Source organism: Mixophyes fleayi, chromosome 7, assembly GCF_038048845.1.
Source record: "Mixophyes fleayi isolate aMixFle1 chromosome 7, aMixFle1.hap1, whole genome shotgun sequence".
Lineage (NCBI taxonomy): Eukaryota > Metazoa > Chordata > Amphibia > Anura > Limnodynastidae > Mixophyes > Mixophyes fleayi.
Window position 1 is genome coordinate 123,149,612 of NC_134408.1, and position 14,470 is coordinate 123,164,081.

General features: G+C 39.6%; 1 protein-coding gene across 2 annotated transcripts; it reads left to right on the forward strand.

Annotated features, from left to right (window-relative positions):
* The first annotated feature begins 1,195 nt into the window (after positions 1 to 1,195).
* Positions 1,196 to 12,962, forward strand: LOC142098108 (intelectin-1-like). Of its 2 annotated transcripts, XM_075180596.1 has the most exons (8): positions 1,196 to 1,379; positions 1,454 to 1,517; positions 5,001 to 5,153; positions 7,478 to 7,725; positions 7,869 to 8,027; positions 8,317 to 8,437; positions 8,517 to 8,620; positions 12,581 to 12,962. In XM_075180596.1, the coding sequence occupies exons 1-8, from the start codon at positions 1,377 to 1,379 to the stop codon at positions 12,731 to 12,733; spliced, it is 1,005 nt and encodes a 334-aa protein (XP_075036697.1). In that variant the 5' UTR covers positions 1,196 to 1,376; the 3' UTR covers positions 12,734 to 12,962. The 2 variants fall into 2 exon arrangements, with proteins under 2 accessions (XP_075036697.1, XP_075036698.1); XM_075180597.1 differs by lacking the exon at positions 5,001 to 5,153 and having other exon boundaries at positions 1,197 to 1,379.
* The last annotated feature ends 1,508 nt before the right edge of the window (positions 12,963 to 14,470 follow it).

Genomic DNA, 14,470 nt, shown 5'->3' on the forward strand with positions numbered 1-14,470 from the left:
CAGTACTGAATATGAGCAATGCTCTGCAAAGGTGGCTTGATGGCACTATGGAGGAGATCTTTTTTAATGCTGCACTTAGCTGTTTTGATCTTGAGTTGCTGACACAGACAGACAATCTGTATTAGCAACAGAAGGTCAAACAGGATTTGCTGAGATTCTGAAGTCATGTTTACTCCAAGTCAGGAACCAGGAAATCAAGATCAACAGTGATATTATTTCCAGGAACACACAACAATGATTTGGCAGTGAGTAAATTGATGAAAGCAGTTTATTTTTTCCCAGAGGATGATAAATTAGTATGGAGTACTGGCAGCTCATTAAAAGTTATTAGTATTAATCATACTTGCCAACTTACGGCAGTCCTCATCTGGGAGCTGTCGGGGGCAGGTGGTTATGCGCGGGGCGGGGGTCAGAAAATCGTGTCTTTTTGACGTGTGACCTTACAGTGGGGGGCAGGGCCAAATGCCGCAATTCTCAGGGACAGGGGCGGGCTGACAGGTATCAGCCCGGGGGGGCACACAGGTGGCCGCATCACATGACACGCGATGTGGCCGCGTGACACGGCCGCATCGCGTGTCATGTGATGCGGCCGCTTGTGCGCTGACGCGGCCGCATCGCTGGCACTATTAACCTATTTTTTTCATCCACGGGGGGGATGGGGGGGAGACGGCCGGTCAGAACAGCCATTAGACTGAGCGGCATGGGTGCCCGCTGCCCCCCTGCCCCCGGTCCAGTCTGCCCCTGCTCAGGGAATCATGGCATTTTGCCTATAATTCTGCCCACTTCACTAAGAAGTGGGCAGATGCTGGAGGCTGCCCTACTCTCCCGGGAATCCAGGAGACCAACCCGGAATCCGGTAAGCTTCCAAATCGCGAGTGCGCAGAGTGTGGTTTGTAACTGGTAAGCGCAGTTAGGAGCCATTTCCTGACAAAATAGAGGTAAATATATTGTTTGACTGTGTGAAGATAGGATAAGCTATTAAATCAGGGAGTGGCAAGAGGTCGCTATTCCTGACAGTGCCTCTTTAAATTAAAGGCATTTTTTTTTTATTTGTGCTTTGTTATTTTGGCTTGCCTAACGTGTGGTATGTAAAAACACTGTGCAATAATGTGATCATGCATGACAAGCACAAACATTGCACAACAATCAAAAGCCCTTTTCAGTTTGTGACCTAAATTCTAACTAGGCTCAAGATAAGAAACAAGAAATCCCAATGGCATAAATAGCTTCTACATCAAGTCAAGTCAAATGCCTTCTTTTTTTGTTTACCAGCCTAAAATATTTGAATATTTACCATAGGAATGTGGGTGGTTATAAACTGAAGGATAAAAGTGACGTTACAGAGCATTCAATAACAGAAGACAATAAGCGACGGAATGGTAAGAACCTAGTTACTGCTCCCTTTACACCAGAGTGATGCAGTGTAAAAGTATTGATCAATGTTCCCATCTAGGAGATGATCGTGTACATTCTGGTGGTTCTGATGACTTTGCTTGTCACTGGACAATACTCATGTGGTGAGTCAAATATAAAATTCTACATTATGTTCTTTGCAAATTACTGTTATTTTCATTTTACCCTAAACCTCACTTCTCGTTTTCATTCCACCTCTCCTTGAATTTCTTCCCTCCAATTCAACTGAACTCTTAATTTTCCATTTTACTCCAATTTATTTCAAACCTTGGTAGAACAAAATAGTGGGGCATATTCAATTAGCTTTCCTGTTCGCGGTAACACGCGCTGCCGTGAAAAGAGTGCAGTATTGACGGTAATACGGTACCGCAATAACGCGGATTTTCTTCGCAACCCTATGGGGTGTGCACGAAAATCCACATTATTGCGTTACCATGGATTGCTTTCGCAGCCCTTTCCGCGCATTACCGCGGACTGGAAACATAATTGAATATGCCCCAGTATGTCAAATTTATATATGTGTCCAGATTTATATGGCAGTTCTATACTAAATGATGTCTTCTTTGCGTCCTCTGAATGCTTACCCACATTTAATGCTGAAATCACACAGAAGACATGTTTTCAAAAGGCTCCATATCCATCTGAAGGACAATACATTATACTTGCCAACTCTCCCAGAATGTCCTGGTGACTCACGAAATCCGGGTAGGTCTCCCGGGCGAGCAGGCAATTCTCTTGCATTATGCCCACATCCTGGAGATGTTTCTAAAATGTATGTACAATTTTATGTGGGGAACAAAGGACGCTTCTGAGTCAATTATGATTCCTACGTATTGATCTTGAGGGATAATGATTTATTATTGTTTTGTTAAAATAAATAGGGATATCAGTTAAGTAGGTTCTTTTGCTTAGAAAGATTACTAGCATAGTTTTTGATATATTGAGTTTAAGGTGCCAAGTGGACATCCAAGATGAAATGGCAGAAAGACACTGATGGTAAGAGATCCGCAAAGAACAGATACATCTGCGTATAGATGACACTGAAATCCAAAGAAGCCTATTAGTTTTCCAAGAGACGTGGCATAGATAGATTACAGCAGAGGTCCATGCACCCACTTTGGGGGTCTCAAGCATGATAATGACTGACAGTCCAGTCTAGACACTTTTCTGCATGCGGGCGTAGACTATAGACCAGTGTTGGCCTACCTGTGACACTCCAGGTGTTCTGAAACTACAAGTCCCAGCATACCCTTCCAGCAATAAGCTGCTAAATATTTGGCAAAGCATGCTGGGACTTGTAGTTTATCAACACCTGGAGTGTCAGAGGTTAGCTAACACTGCTATAGACCGTTTCCTCCCTCCTTCCTCACTGTGGGGTTCATGCGGAGTTGGATGCATATGCGAAAAAAAAATAAGCTCTAAAAAGCTCCACATAGAAATTACATTTATCTCCATACAAATATCAAGGTGCATCCAGCTCTGCACCAGTAGGATATGCGCCAGGTTTACACCTACACCCCACCTGGTCATAAGCATGAGAAAAGTTTTTAACATTTGTCTTTTACAACAAAAGCGCATTCGCTATTAGGTTAGATTGAAATAAAACAATTCCCTATAATACAGCAGTGTAATGTTCCTTCTCGTGTACGAATGAAACTAGCAGAAAATTCATTAAAGAATACACCCATGAAATCATGTAATAAAAGCACTAGCAATGAAGAAAGCTTCAGAGGTTAATGGACAATCAGCCAATCAGAATTTGCAAGCTAACGCTGGCGCCAGTCACTATCATCATCGAGTATTTGCACCGGTTCTCAGGCAACCTTAAGTGATACAGCTACTGAGAGACATATCTGCATCACCTCGCTGCTCCACGCCACGCTGTAATTTCCTACTGACAGCATGTCACACAGGGGACGAAGACCACCTGACAAGTGCGCCGTCCCACAAGAGGGACATGCAGAAGAGCCTGCCACTGAAATGTATCGCATCGGATGGGAGAAGACAAGTGTTGGGGGAGAACTTTTAATGTAATATGGGTTGAGACATAGACTATTAATTTAATGGGGAGGATGGGGTTAATAATTCAATAATGGGTGGGGGCAATTTTTTTGATGGTGGTGGTTATTTAATTTAATAAATGGGTCATGGTAGTACCAATTAATTTAAGGTGGAGTGATGGGACTATTTATTTAATGCCGATGTGGTTTGGGGAATATAAATTAAATGTGGGGCTGATATTGGAGAACTATTTATTAAATAGGAACACACAGACCTGTACCAATGCTAGAACATGTGTTGCAAACAGTAGCAACTGTAAAAATTGATTTTATGTTCTGTAGACATTAAGAACATCTTAATATATTTCCTCTCATTAATGCCTATATTGTTAACAGGTGATATTAAGTCCATATTTTTTTGTGTGTTCTTTTTCGAATGTATAATCCACATAGGTATTGGACGTATCAATAGTGTCTTGTGTAGCAGAGCGAATTAATTAGCGCACGTATCCTCAGATCCGTTCTAAGTTGAAATACGGGACTATGCAGAGCCGATTTACGTGTGTTTTTAAACAAATGCATACCTTGATGAATCAGGCCCTATATATGGAGTAAAACTCTTCCTACAGTTCTCAGGGTTCCTGGATGGCTATACAGGTGCACATGATAGAAAGTGTTAAAAAGAAAAGGGGCGTTAGTCACTTTCATGCAGGATTTAAATGCTTTTATGAAACATTCAAAGGGAAGAGTGAGTTAAGTGCAGTTGATAGGTACTAAGATTATCTCAAACGTAAAGTTCATTTAGATCCAGGTGACCATAATCAGAGGGACTTATCCTCAAAAGTAGCAACACTATTTCATAACTGTGATAAGAGGCTGATGTTTGGGAACATATTTAGCAAAAGTTTCACTTACTGACACAAAGTGCAACCTTTAACAAAATTAGGTATTGGATATGAGAGCTGTATGTCAGAATTAACTAGAGCTGGGTGCAGCTGGTGGTGGTTTCCTTGTCCAAGACCAGGGAGTATATTTATTAAACTGCGGGTTTGAAAAAGTGGAGATGTTGCCTATAGCAACTATTAAGATTCTAGCTGTCATTTTGTAGAATGCACTAAATAAATGAAAGTTAGAATATGATTGGTTGCTGTAGGCAACAGCAAAATTGCTAGGTGGGAGACAAGGTTTAACTTTTCTTTTTTCCTGTTACCAGCTGTTGTCTAAGGTTACAAGCACAGGTTTGGCTGCAGAAACTACCACTCAAAATAATGGCCAAGCATGTCTCACTCCATTTAGTGTCAGTGTCTTCAACACCCTCAGGTGGCAACAAAAATGGAAAAGCAAAAGTTTGTAGACTCCTAAAGGAACATCTACCTAAATCCTACATGCCCCATGGCATGAATGGAGTTACATGTGCCTAAACTACACCTATAAATACAAAACTGTAGTACAGTACTCTAGAAATGTATTGAATTTGTGAGGAAACCTACACATTTAGAGCAATGGAAGAGGTATGTGCTTTAAGATTTAGAAAATATGGCAAAAAAGGAAAGATGTGTAATATGTTTTATTTTCATGTATTCTCAGATTATCCGTCCCTTCATGAGAAGAAGTTGAATATTCTTAATTTATTGGCCTGCTGGAAAGATGATTATAATTGTGCCAGTCAATCAAACAACATTGGGGGTAACAGATATAGGAGCTGCAATGAAATTAAGCAGTCTCAGTCTGGTGCCAGAGGTGAGTGATGTGAACACAAACATACACACCTTATAAAGATGGAAAATAAGTGTCAAAAGACTTTTGTGTATTGAGAACAATTAGTCCTATTAGAAAGTTTAAAAACAATTAGTACCGACGAGTAACATTTGTTACTGATACATTAAAATCAGTCTAGAAATTAAAGTAGAAGTAGCATCAACAACATGTGGGACAGTGATAGTAAGTAAGGAATTCAAAATCTTATACAATTTCATAACCATTGGTGACATCCTGTGTGTTTTTAATATTTAAGGAATTGAACATCTTTTTACTTAGTGGAAATATTGCTGCTATTTTACTGAGTGCTAGTATAGTTACTGGCAGTTGACCCCCAGTTCCTAACATAAGGATTAAATCCTCATAGCTACCAGTGCAGCCAACAGTTTGAAAATCATGAAGATCACAATGTCACTGAAGAATACATCCCTTTGATGGAGCATTAACATTATTGTCTATTTATAGTTTGGTGGCTTTTTATGGTGTCTATTTACCATTGGTGGCTAATGTGCAAGCAGTAAATATCATCGCAGCAATAAAAAATGTAAGAGCAACGCTATTTAACATGCCGGGCTGCTTGTCCACTTCTAATCATTGTTTAAAAAAACCTCTCCAGCCGAAATGGACCACTGTAAAAAGGTAAGTAACGCAATCATGGGATGGCGTTAGTTTGCTGCTAAAAGTAAATGTGGGGTTGGCAGGTAAATATTAGCCTGAGTGCGAGACTCTATTAGAAACATTTTAAAGGGAAAAAAAATGCAGGTAGACCAATGACGTAGCCCAAGGCAGGCCCATGGTAGTCCACCATAGGACCGTCCTGGGGCCACAGCTGCCTGTTGGTGGCTGGGATCCTCAAAATAGGAAGATCACAGCAACAGCTTGAGGAAATTGTATGGGAGCTACAACTTGACCAGAGCACATTTACACTGTGGGGAATAGGGCTTAGCAACTTGGCCGGAGATTGTTGCAGCTGCTGCTATAGACTTTGCTGTACTATTAAGGAGACTAAACCACCTAGCAGGACTCAGTGTACCTTGTGTGTGCTGGTGTACTGTCGTTGGCTCACCATAGAAACTGCTCTTGGAGTTACAGCTTGGCCTGGAGTAAATTTTACCAACTTGTCCAGACCAACTTTCCCATAGACATTAACAGTAGTCCAGGTATAGTATTGACTAAAGCTTGGCCGGGCACAACGGTACTCTCAGCGTACTGGTGTATCTTCCTTGCCGTTATTCCGGCAACTGCATCAGAACAACTCAAGAAATACAGCTTGGCCTGACTAAGGAGTATATACATTTATTTTATAATGGTTAAGGGTTATTGGACACTGGGATGCTGTTTGGAGTTTGTTGAATACTTGGGTGTTGTTTTAACTGTTTATGGTTATTTGTTTTGCTATTGTTTACTGTTGTTTAACCCTTCTGTAATAAAGATACCTTTGTATCTTCTTTCTCTCTTTGCCTGTGTGGTATGTAGAACCCTAAGGATGGCAGGGTTACCTAGTGGGCACCTCCTGCCATAACACGCTCGTATCCTGACACTATACTATATATTTTTTATATTTAAGAGGCTTGCAACTATTGATGAAACTGTATTGTTCACACTAATCCCATTCATTTTTCTGTTTAGAAGTTGTTAATTTCTCTTTAAGTTGATTACTCAAAACTGTAGTTGGCATGTCCAGCATACAACTGGGGTACATAGGGCCCACTCATAAATAGTTAGATAGGCGTACTGTACAGTATAGCATATTATGTGTAGCGCACACAATTTATACCATAAATTTACAATATGGACTTAATCACATGGTTTGTGAAATCATGATATTACATGAAAATGTTTCCTTTATATGAAACATGCTACAGGTGTATACTTAGGCTTTGGAGTCTCTAGTAAATTTATTGGTGAGTCTGAGTGCATGTTTGAAAACACTTACAAAGACCATCTAACATGCATCTGGTACAACATGCTCTACTCCCGAACTTCACATTTAATTTACTATTGCAGTTAACTGTGCTGAATTAATTAATTAATTAATTAAGGTTTAAAAATGCAATTCACGTCAAGTATTTAATTAATTCAGCACAGGTAACTTCAATAGTAATTTAAGTGTGAACTTCAGTAGTAGAGCCTACTGTTAGAGGATTACATGGTGTATATCACTACCAATGCAGATATCAAACTTGTAGTGAGGAATAGTTACAGTATGCTGGTGTTGATAAAAAGGATACACTTTGTAATATGTTATAATAGTACAGCACTCACCTTATTGGAAGATAATAGCCATTAATGTGCTTTAATAACAGATGGAATCTACACGCTAACCACTGAAGATGGGGTGTCTTATCAGACCTTCTGTGACATGACCACCAATGGGGGAGGTTGGACATTGGTAGCCAGTATCCATGAAAACAATATGTTTGGGAAGTGCACTATTGGAGATCGCTGGACCAGCCAACAGGGGAATAATGTTAATAACCCAGAAGGAGATGGCAACTGGGCAAACTATGCCACATTTGGTTTACCAGATGCAGCCACAAGTGACGACTACAAGGTAAGAACGGCCAATGCCATGTTGCTCAAGATTCCTGTTATTTATTCATTTTATATTTTGTTTGTATTACGACAGATTAACTCTACTGATACAGGAATGAATGTTACTCTAACACATGTTACATCCTTCCCCTATATCATCAGAATCCTGGCTATTATGATATATATGCTAATGACGTGGGGATATGGCACGTGCCAAACAAGACACCAATATCCAAATGGAGGAATGATGCCCTTCTACGATATCGCACAGATAACGGCTTCTTGTCTGCTGAAGGTGGGAACCTCTTCAAACTATATAAGGTAAAATGTTACAATATTTTTTATTTTTATATTATCCATGATTTTGCCAGCCGAGTGACTCAGACCCAGAAATGCAGCATACTATACAAAGACACAAGACCCTCCGCTTAACATCATTGGTCGAGTCTACTTCCATGTTAACACCTTCAGGTAAGTGCAAGCTCGAATGCAACACTGTCACTTTAATTGCGTTCGTCTATAGGGGACTCTCTTGTAATAATGGGGCCGGGAATTTCAAGAAAACTGTAGAATTCCAGAGTATAACTCTACCTTCATTATCCTCTTTCAGAAATATCCAGTCATATATAATGTTGGCAGCTGCCCAACAAACAATGGACCTGCGATACCTGTTGTGTATGATTTTGGAAATGTAGAGAAGACAGCGAATTATTACTCACCGAATGGAAGAAGTAAGATTTATCACACACTGAAATGCAAGATGCTCACATTTTGAAAAAATAAAAAAATCCCATTTTATTTTTTCCATAGGTCAATTTGTTGCTGGGTTTGTTCAGTTCCGCGTATTTAACAATGAAAGGGCTGCGCTTGCTCTGTGTGCTGGAATAAGAGTGACTGCCTGCGATACAGAACAGGTAGTGAATTAAAGGGGGGAGACATGGAAACATGAGTGACTAATTTATTGCTTTTAAAATATTTGTTTCTGTTTGTGTCATCATAATATGGTAATCTCCTCTGTGTATAATGTACATTCCCCAACAGTCCATATTTTGGGGATAGTCAGTGGCGGAACTACCACTGGTGCAGTAGGTGCGGTGCACCGGGGTCCATGGAGATAATGGGGCCCGTTGCACAGGGAACTAATGAGCTGTGGGCACCTGTTCCCTCCTCCCCGCTTGCTAGTTCCGGCTCTGGGGACAGTTATGATTTTCGGGTATCGAAATGGTCTGAGCTTACTGATTTGGGAGAGTGATTTGGCATAATGCATTGTCGGATTGAGGTGTGGTCGATTGTTTCTGATAGCCTTACTCATCCTGGACCAAAAACTTTTAGAATATTAAATGATGATAAGGTCACCTCTAAAAAAAGATGGGTATTCAAAGAGAGTTTAAAGATTTGAAGGCTGTGGGAAAGTCTGACTGAGCATGGTAGGGAATTCCATAAGTGGGAGGCAGCACAGGAGAATTCTTGTAGGCAGGATAAATATAGATAAGTGACTTATACTATCCATATGACTTACAGTATGTAAATTATCTCATATTTATATATAAATATTGGAAAGGAGTCTGTTATGGACCAGGCATATTATAATAAAGGAGTATGTCTAACTTGTATATTTAACATCCCTTTTGGTATAATATTACACTGTACTAACATATTCTTTATTGGAAATTGTATACTTTGCTTTATTTCATTTACCTGGAATGATGGTGTTTTAAACATAGAAATGTACACCTGGGACTGTTTTCTATGCCATCATCCCAAGCAAATAAAAAAAGATATAGCCATCTTCCCACTGGAAATGTATAGAAAACACTCTAGTGTACATATCTAATTAAAACTAGAGATGTTTACTGACCCTGTGTTTTGGTTTTGGATCTGTATAAACTTCGAGTTTTGGTTTTGGATCTGTATTTTTTTTGAAAAATTGCTAAAATCACATAATTTGGCTCTTTTATTGTTCCTACGTTATTATTATTATTATTATTATTATTATTATTATTATTATTAACCTCAATAACACAACTTTGCACTCATTTCCAGTCAACTCTGACCACCTCACAGGTCACAATATTATTTTCGGCCAAAGACTGCAGTGAGCTGGCTGGATACTAAGTAACAGAGCATCGGCACAATCACATGGCAGTTTATATCACATGTAGGACAGCAGACTAGACAAGGTTGTAAAGTCGACAATATAATGACATTGACAGTATTATTAGGACAACAGTTTAAATGTAGACAGTATTTATTAGGTTGACGATTCAAAAGCAGACAGTATGATCCCTAACTCTAACCCTATCCCTGTCTCTAGACCTGTCCCTAGGCCTGTTCTAAACCATATCCCTAGTCCTATATTAATACTGTCCACATTTGAATAGTCTACCTAATCATACTGTCCACCACGTGAATTGGCGAATTAATAATACTGTTTACACCTGCATTGTCAACTGTTAAACAACTGATAGACCAAGGCCTAAATGTCAAACAGTGCAAGATGGAATAGTCCTTGAAGAAATGTTAAAATGGACATGTACAGTTTAACAAACTAAACACTTCAGCGATAAGAAATGTCACATTTGTGGCTGAAGTGTTTGGTTTGTTTGGGCCCCCGCAAAACAAGCTACCAATTGGATTAGGGCAGGTAAGCTAACAGTGCTGTTAATGAACTCTACAGTGGCAAGATGTTTTTGTCATTATCCTCAGCCTCATCCTCACCCTCATTAGTGTGTACATCATCCTCACACAATATTAATTCATCCCCGCTGGAATCCATCATTACAGAAGTCTCTGTACTTGCCGGTAAAGGCCTTCCTCGTGGAATTTGTAGTTCATTTTGATGAAAATCATCTTTTCCACATTTTTAGGAATTAGCCTCCTACGCCGATCGCTGACAAGGTTTCCGGATGTGCTGAAAACTCTTTCTGAGTAAGCACTGGAGGTAGGCAGCTTAGGTATTGCAAAGCGAGTTTGTACATGCGTCTCCAAATTGCCTTTTTATCCTCCCAGTATGTAAAGGGACTGTCTGACGTGTCTATTTGTACGCTGTATTTAAAATAATCCTGCACCATTCTTTGGATATTGATAGTAGGATCAGGTGGAGTTACAGCAGAGGTGTTACGATTTTTGGGCAATTCTTTTAGACCAGATCAGATGTCAAAATGTTGTGCTGACTCATCTGCATCATCCCTGGATCTCTTGGAAAAACTTCCTAGCAGCAGTTGCCTGAGAAACTGAAGGAGGAGAAGTCATTGTGTCATGTACCACTTGAGCTTGCTCACTAGGAGCTCATTGCATCTCTTGAGATCTGGGTCAGTTGGCAATAAAGGGAAGACATAGCTCTTAAACCTAGGATTTAACACAGTCGCCAAAATGTAATGATCCGATTTTAAGATGTTGATAACTCTTGGATCTTGGTGAAACGAATAAAGTACTTTATCTGCAAGTCTGATATACTTAGCATAATTGCTTTGTTTCATCTCCTCCTTCAATTTCTGGAGCTGCTTTTCCTAAAGTCTAATTAAGGGAATCACTTGGCTCAAGCGAGCAGTGTCTGAACTCACTTCACATGTGACTACCTCAAATGGTTTCAGCACCTTGCACAACACGGAAAGTATTCTCCACTGCGCTTGAGTAAAATACATACTCCCTCCTTTCCCAATGTCATGGCATGTTGAGTAAGCGTGGATGGCTTTTCACTGTTCCTCCATCCTCACAAACCCTCTTGCTCCAGTTGGTGGCAGTCTGTAATCTCCTACATGCTTTTGCAGAATGCCAAAAATATCCCAACATTTTTTGGGCCACAGACAGCATCTCCTGCACGTCCCTGTCATTTTTCAAAAAGCTCTGTACTACCAGCTTGATTGTTTGAGCCAAACAGGTAATGTGACGGAATTCACCCTACTGTAATGCTCTCACAATATTGGTGGCGTTATCAGAAATCACATATCCTGAAGAGAGTCCACGTGGTATAAGCCTTGTTGCAATGACATCCCTTAGTTTTTGTAACAGGTTGTCGGTGGTATTCCACTTAGTGAAGCATTTTGTAGTCCAGTAATTACAAAATAGTGGCATCATCGGTGTTTGGCTTTTTCTGTTTACTGAAACCGCATATAAGCGAGCTTCTCTGGGCCATTGTTCTCTCTTCCTAACAACAGACAACATGACTGTATCTGAACCTGGGCCCAGGGGAAGCACATACATAATGTATTCAGGTTTTTATACTTTCCTGCTTTATTATAATATATTTTATGAATTATGATGGCTTGCTGTAAATCCTGCTATATTATGCAATTAAATATCTTTGTGCGTTGGAACCACAATAATCGCATTGGACAATGTTTATTAGTAAGCGATAAAAATGAACATAACACTATATAATGCAATCGTGCTAACAGTCCTGATTTTCCCAGGGCATTCTCAGCTTTTGGTGGCACAAAGGGGCATATCCTGATCAAAATGGGTTGTGGATCTGGGTGTGATTTGAACAGATCATGGTGTGTTCTATTTTGTCCCAAATTTCCATTCTGGAAAACAATAATGATTAATAACAGTGACTAGCAATTATGAAGCTTTCCTTAAGTGTCTCTACCTGTAGTTGAAGCTCAAACATTCCTTCTATTTGCTGAGCTCCTACACCTTTCATATTAATATTTAGCAAAATTACTAGTATCTATTTGATAAATAATTGGAACTTAAATTGTCTTCTAGAAAATATCAATAAGATATTTTTCAAACATATTGGACAACGTGGGGTTTTGTGATCCAATCTTGTTTGGTTAAGCACATGATTGTTACAGGTAAGGTCCTCTGATGATCTCTTTCCCCTGGAGATTTGCATAAAATGATTACTTTATATGTGGGTTTTTTTCCAGCACTGCATTGGAGGAGGTGGCTACATTCCTCAAGGAGACCCCAAACAGTGTGGAGACTTTGCTGCTTTTGACTGGGATGGTTATGGGACACACAAAGAGTGGAGCAGCAGCAAAGAGATAACAGAATCTGCAGTGTTGTTGTTTTACCAATGACCGGTCACCTTGTCCCCGATTACTGCTGGCAATGATGTGCAGACTGTACAATGATCGACACCATTTCAAACAATAGTTTTTGTTTGTTTTAACTTTTAATGCTTTAGCAATTTAAGCCACATGATTTTATTGTCCTCTGATGTGTTAATAATTAAACAACTACATATTACAGATAATAGTTTGATTAAATTATAACATCTGCATTCTTCATAAAATGTGTATTTTTAAATCTGTATCAGGTCCTTGTAATTGGATAATGATGTAACCTGCCTACACCAGCAGAGGCATACACAGGATTTCTGGAGGGGGGTTACCAAATGTTTGCACAGAGATGCCTAATTAACAAGTGTCACAGAGGTACCGCCGTAATACCTTTTCTGCTATTGCCATTTACTTATTTAACCTTTTATTTATTTCCACATTAGTGGAACTGAAAACCCAAATCTAGACCTTAAGTTTCAGTGTGCATGCGCACATCTGCAAAAACAAATGCTTATAAACAAAAAAAAAATCAATGTGTGCCCAGCACGCGTATTTTAAATGAAACTTCTTTGCCTTTTGTAAATTACTTTTCACTAAGTGTGAGCAGAGAAGTTTCACTTTACAAAATTGTGCACTGCTACAAATAAATCTTCTGGTCTTTTACATGTCTCAATATCTGAACCACAGACCCAAACACCACATTCCAAATTTCTAAACTGCTCTGGCTGTACAGTTAATTTTATTCGTTTACAGCATCCACATTCCACCTACAACTTACTAAGTGGCAGCATAACACCTAGTGCCATAACTCTACAGACAATTAGATTAATGTCAGTACACTACAGTTTGCACTACCCTGGTGCCTAGGGCTCTTATCTGAAATGGTTGGCTCTTATTTGTATTGTTTATAGTTCTAATGCTGTTTATATGCCCTTGTGCAGTATATCTCAAGCTCTTGCTTTGTTGTATTATTATTGGCCCGTTTGAAAACTGGTTCTATTTAAAAACCCTTTGTTAATTAGGTGTGTGGTAATATTTGTTTGTGTGTATTCTGTATGCGTGTGGGGTTAATATAGGGTTTAGCAGCAGGGTGTGTAGTTATGAGAATATTGTTTTGCGAACGTTTATTTTTGTGTGCTGCTGGCTAATTAGCGTAGTTGAACGGAATAGGTTGGTTGTGCTCTGATAAAAGCAGTTTTCTTATTTTTTTCGCTTCGCTGTTTGGCGGGAGCGCGTCTTGCAGACTTTATCCGGTCTTCCTTGTTGTTTGGAACTCACTGTGCATTGCAAAAGTCGAGTCTAGCAAAGCCTTTTTAACCTGTTACCTTCTACAGTAATTTCACACATTAAATTGTCAGACTCATCCTGTTAGTCTGTAGTACAAGCTAGCTGGGGACATAAGGACATTCTGCGATGTACGTAAGCATTATTACATTGCATAGATTCAAAGGTACTTGAACAACTAGCAGCAATATGGCCTAAGCCACCACATCTAAAACAGATAATCACATTTTTAACACATTTCTTATGAGACCGGAACCTTCTTGGCACAATAGATCAATCTCCAGGTTCTGAACCTACAGTCTCTATACATTTCAGTTCATTCCACCGTCTTACCGGAATTCACTTGTGGCCGCCATTGCGGAACTAGAGGCTGGCGGGGTGTATTCATCATCTCTTTCACTGCAACACACTTGGTTTGCACCACTTTTAGCAAAGTGATAGTGGAGAACAGGAACTCATCTTCCAGACGTG

Bases quoted from the DNA above. Each gene is read 5' to 3' on its own strand.
- LOC142098108 (XM_075180596.1), top strand. The intron at 7,726-7,868 runs GTAAGAACGGCC...CTATATCATCAG, and splicing joins CCACAAGTGACGACTACAAG to AATCCTGGCTATTATGATAT. The intron at 8,621-12,580 runs GTAGTGAATTAA...GTTTTTTTCCAG, and splicing joins CTGCCTGCGATACAGAACAG to CACTGCATTGGAGGAGGTGG.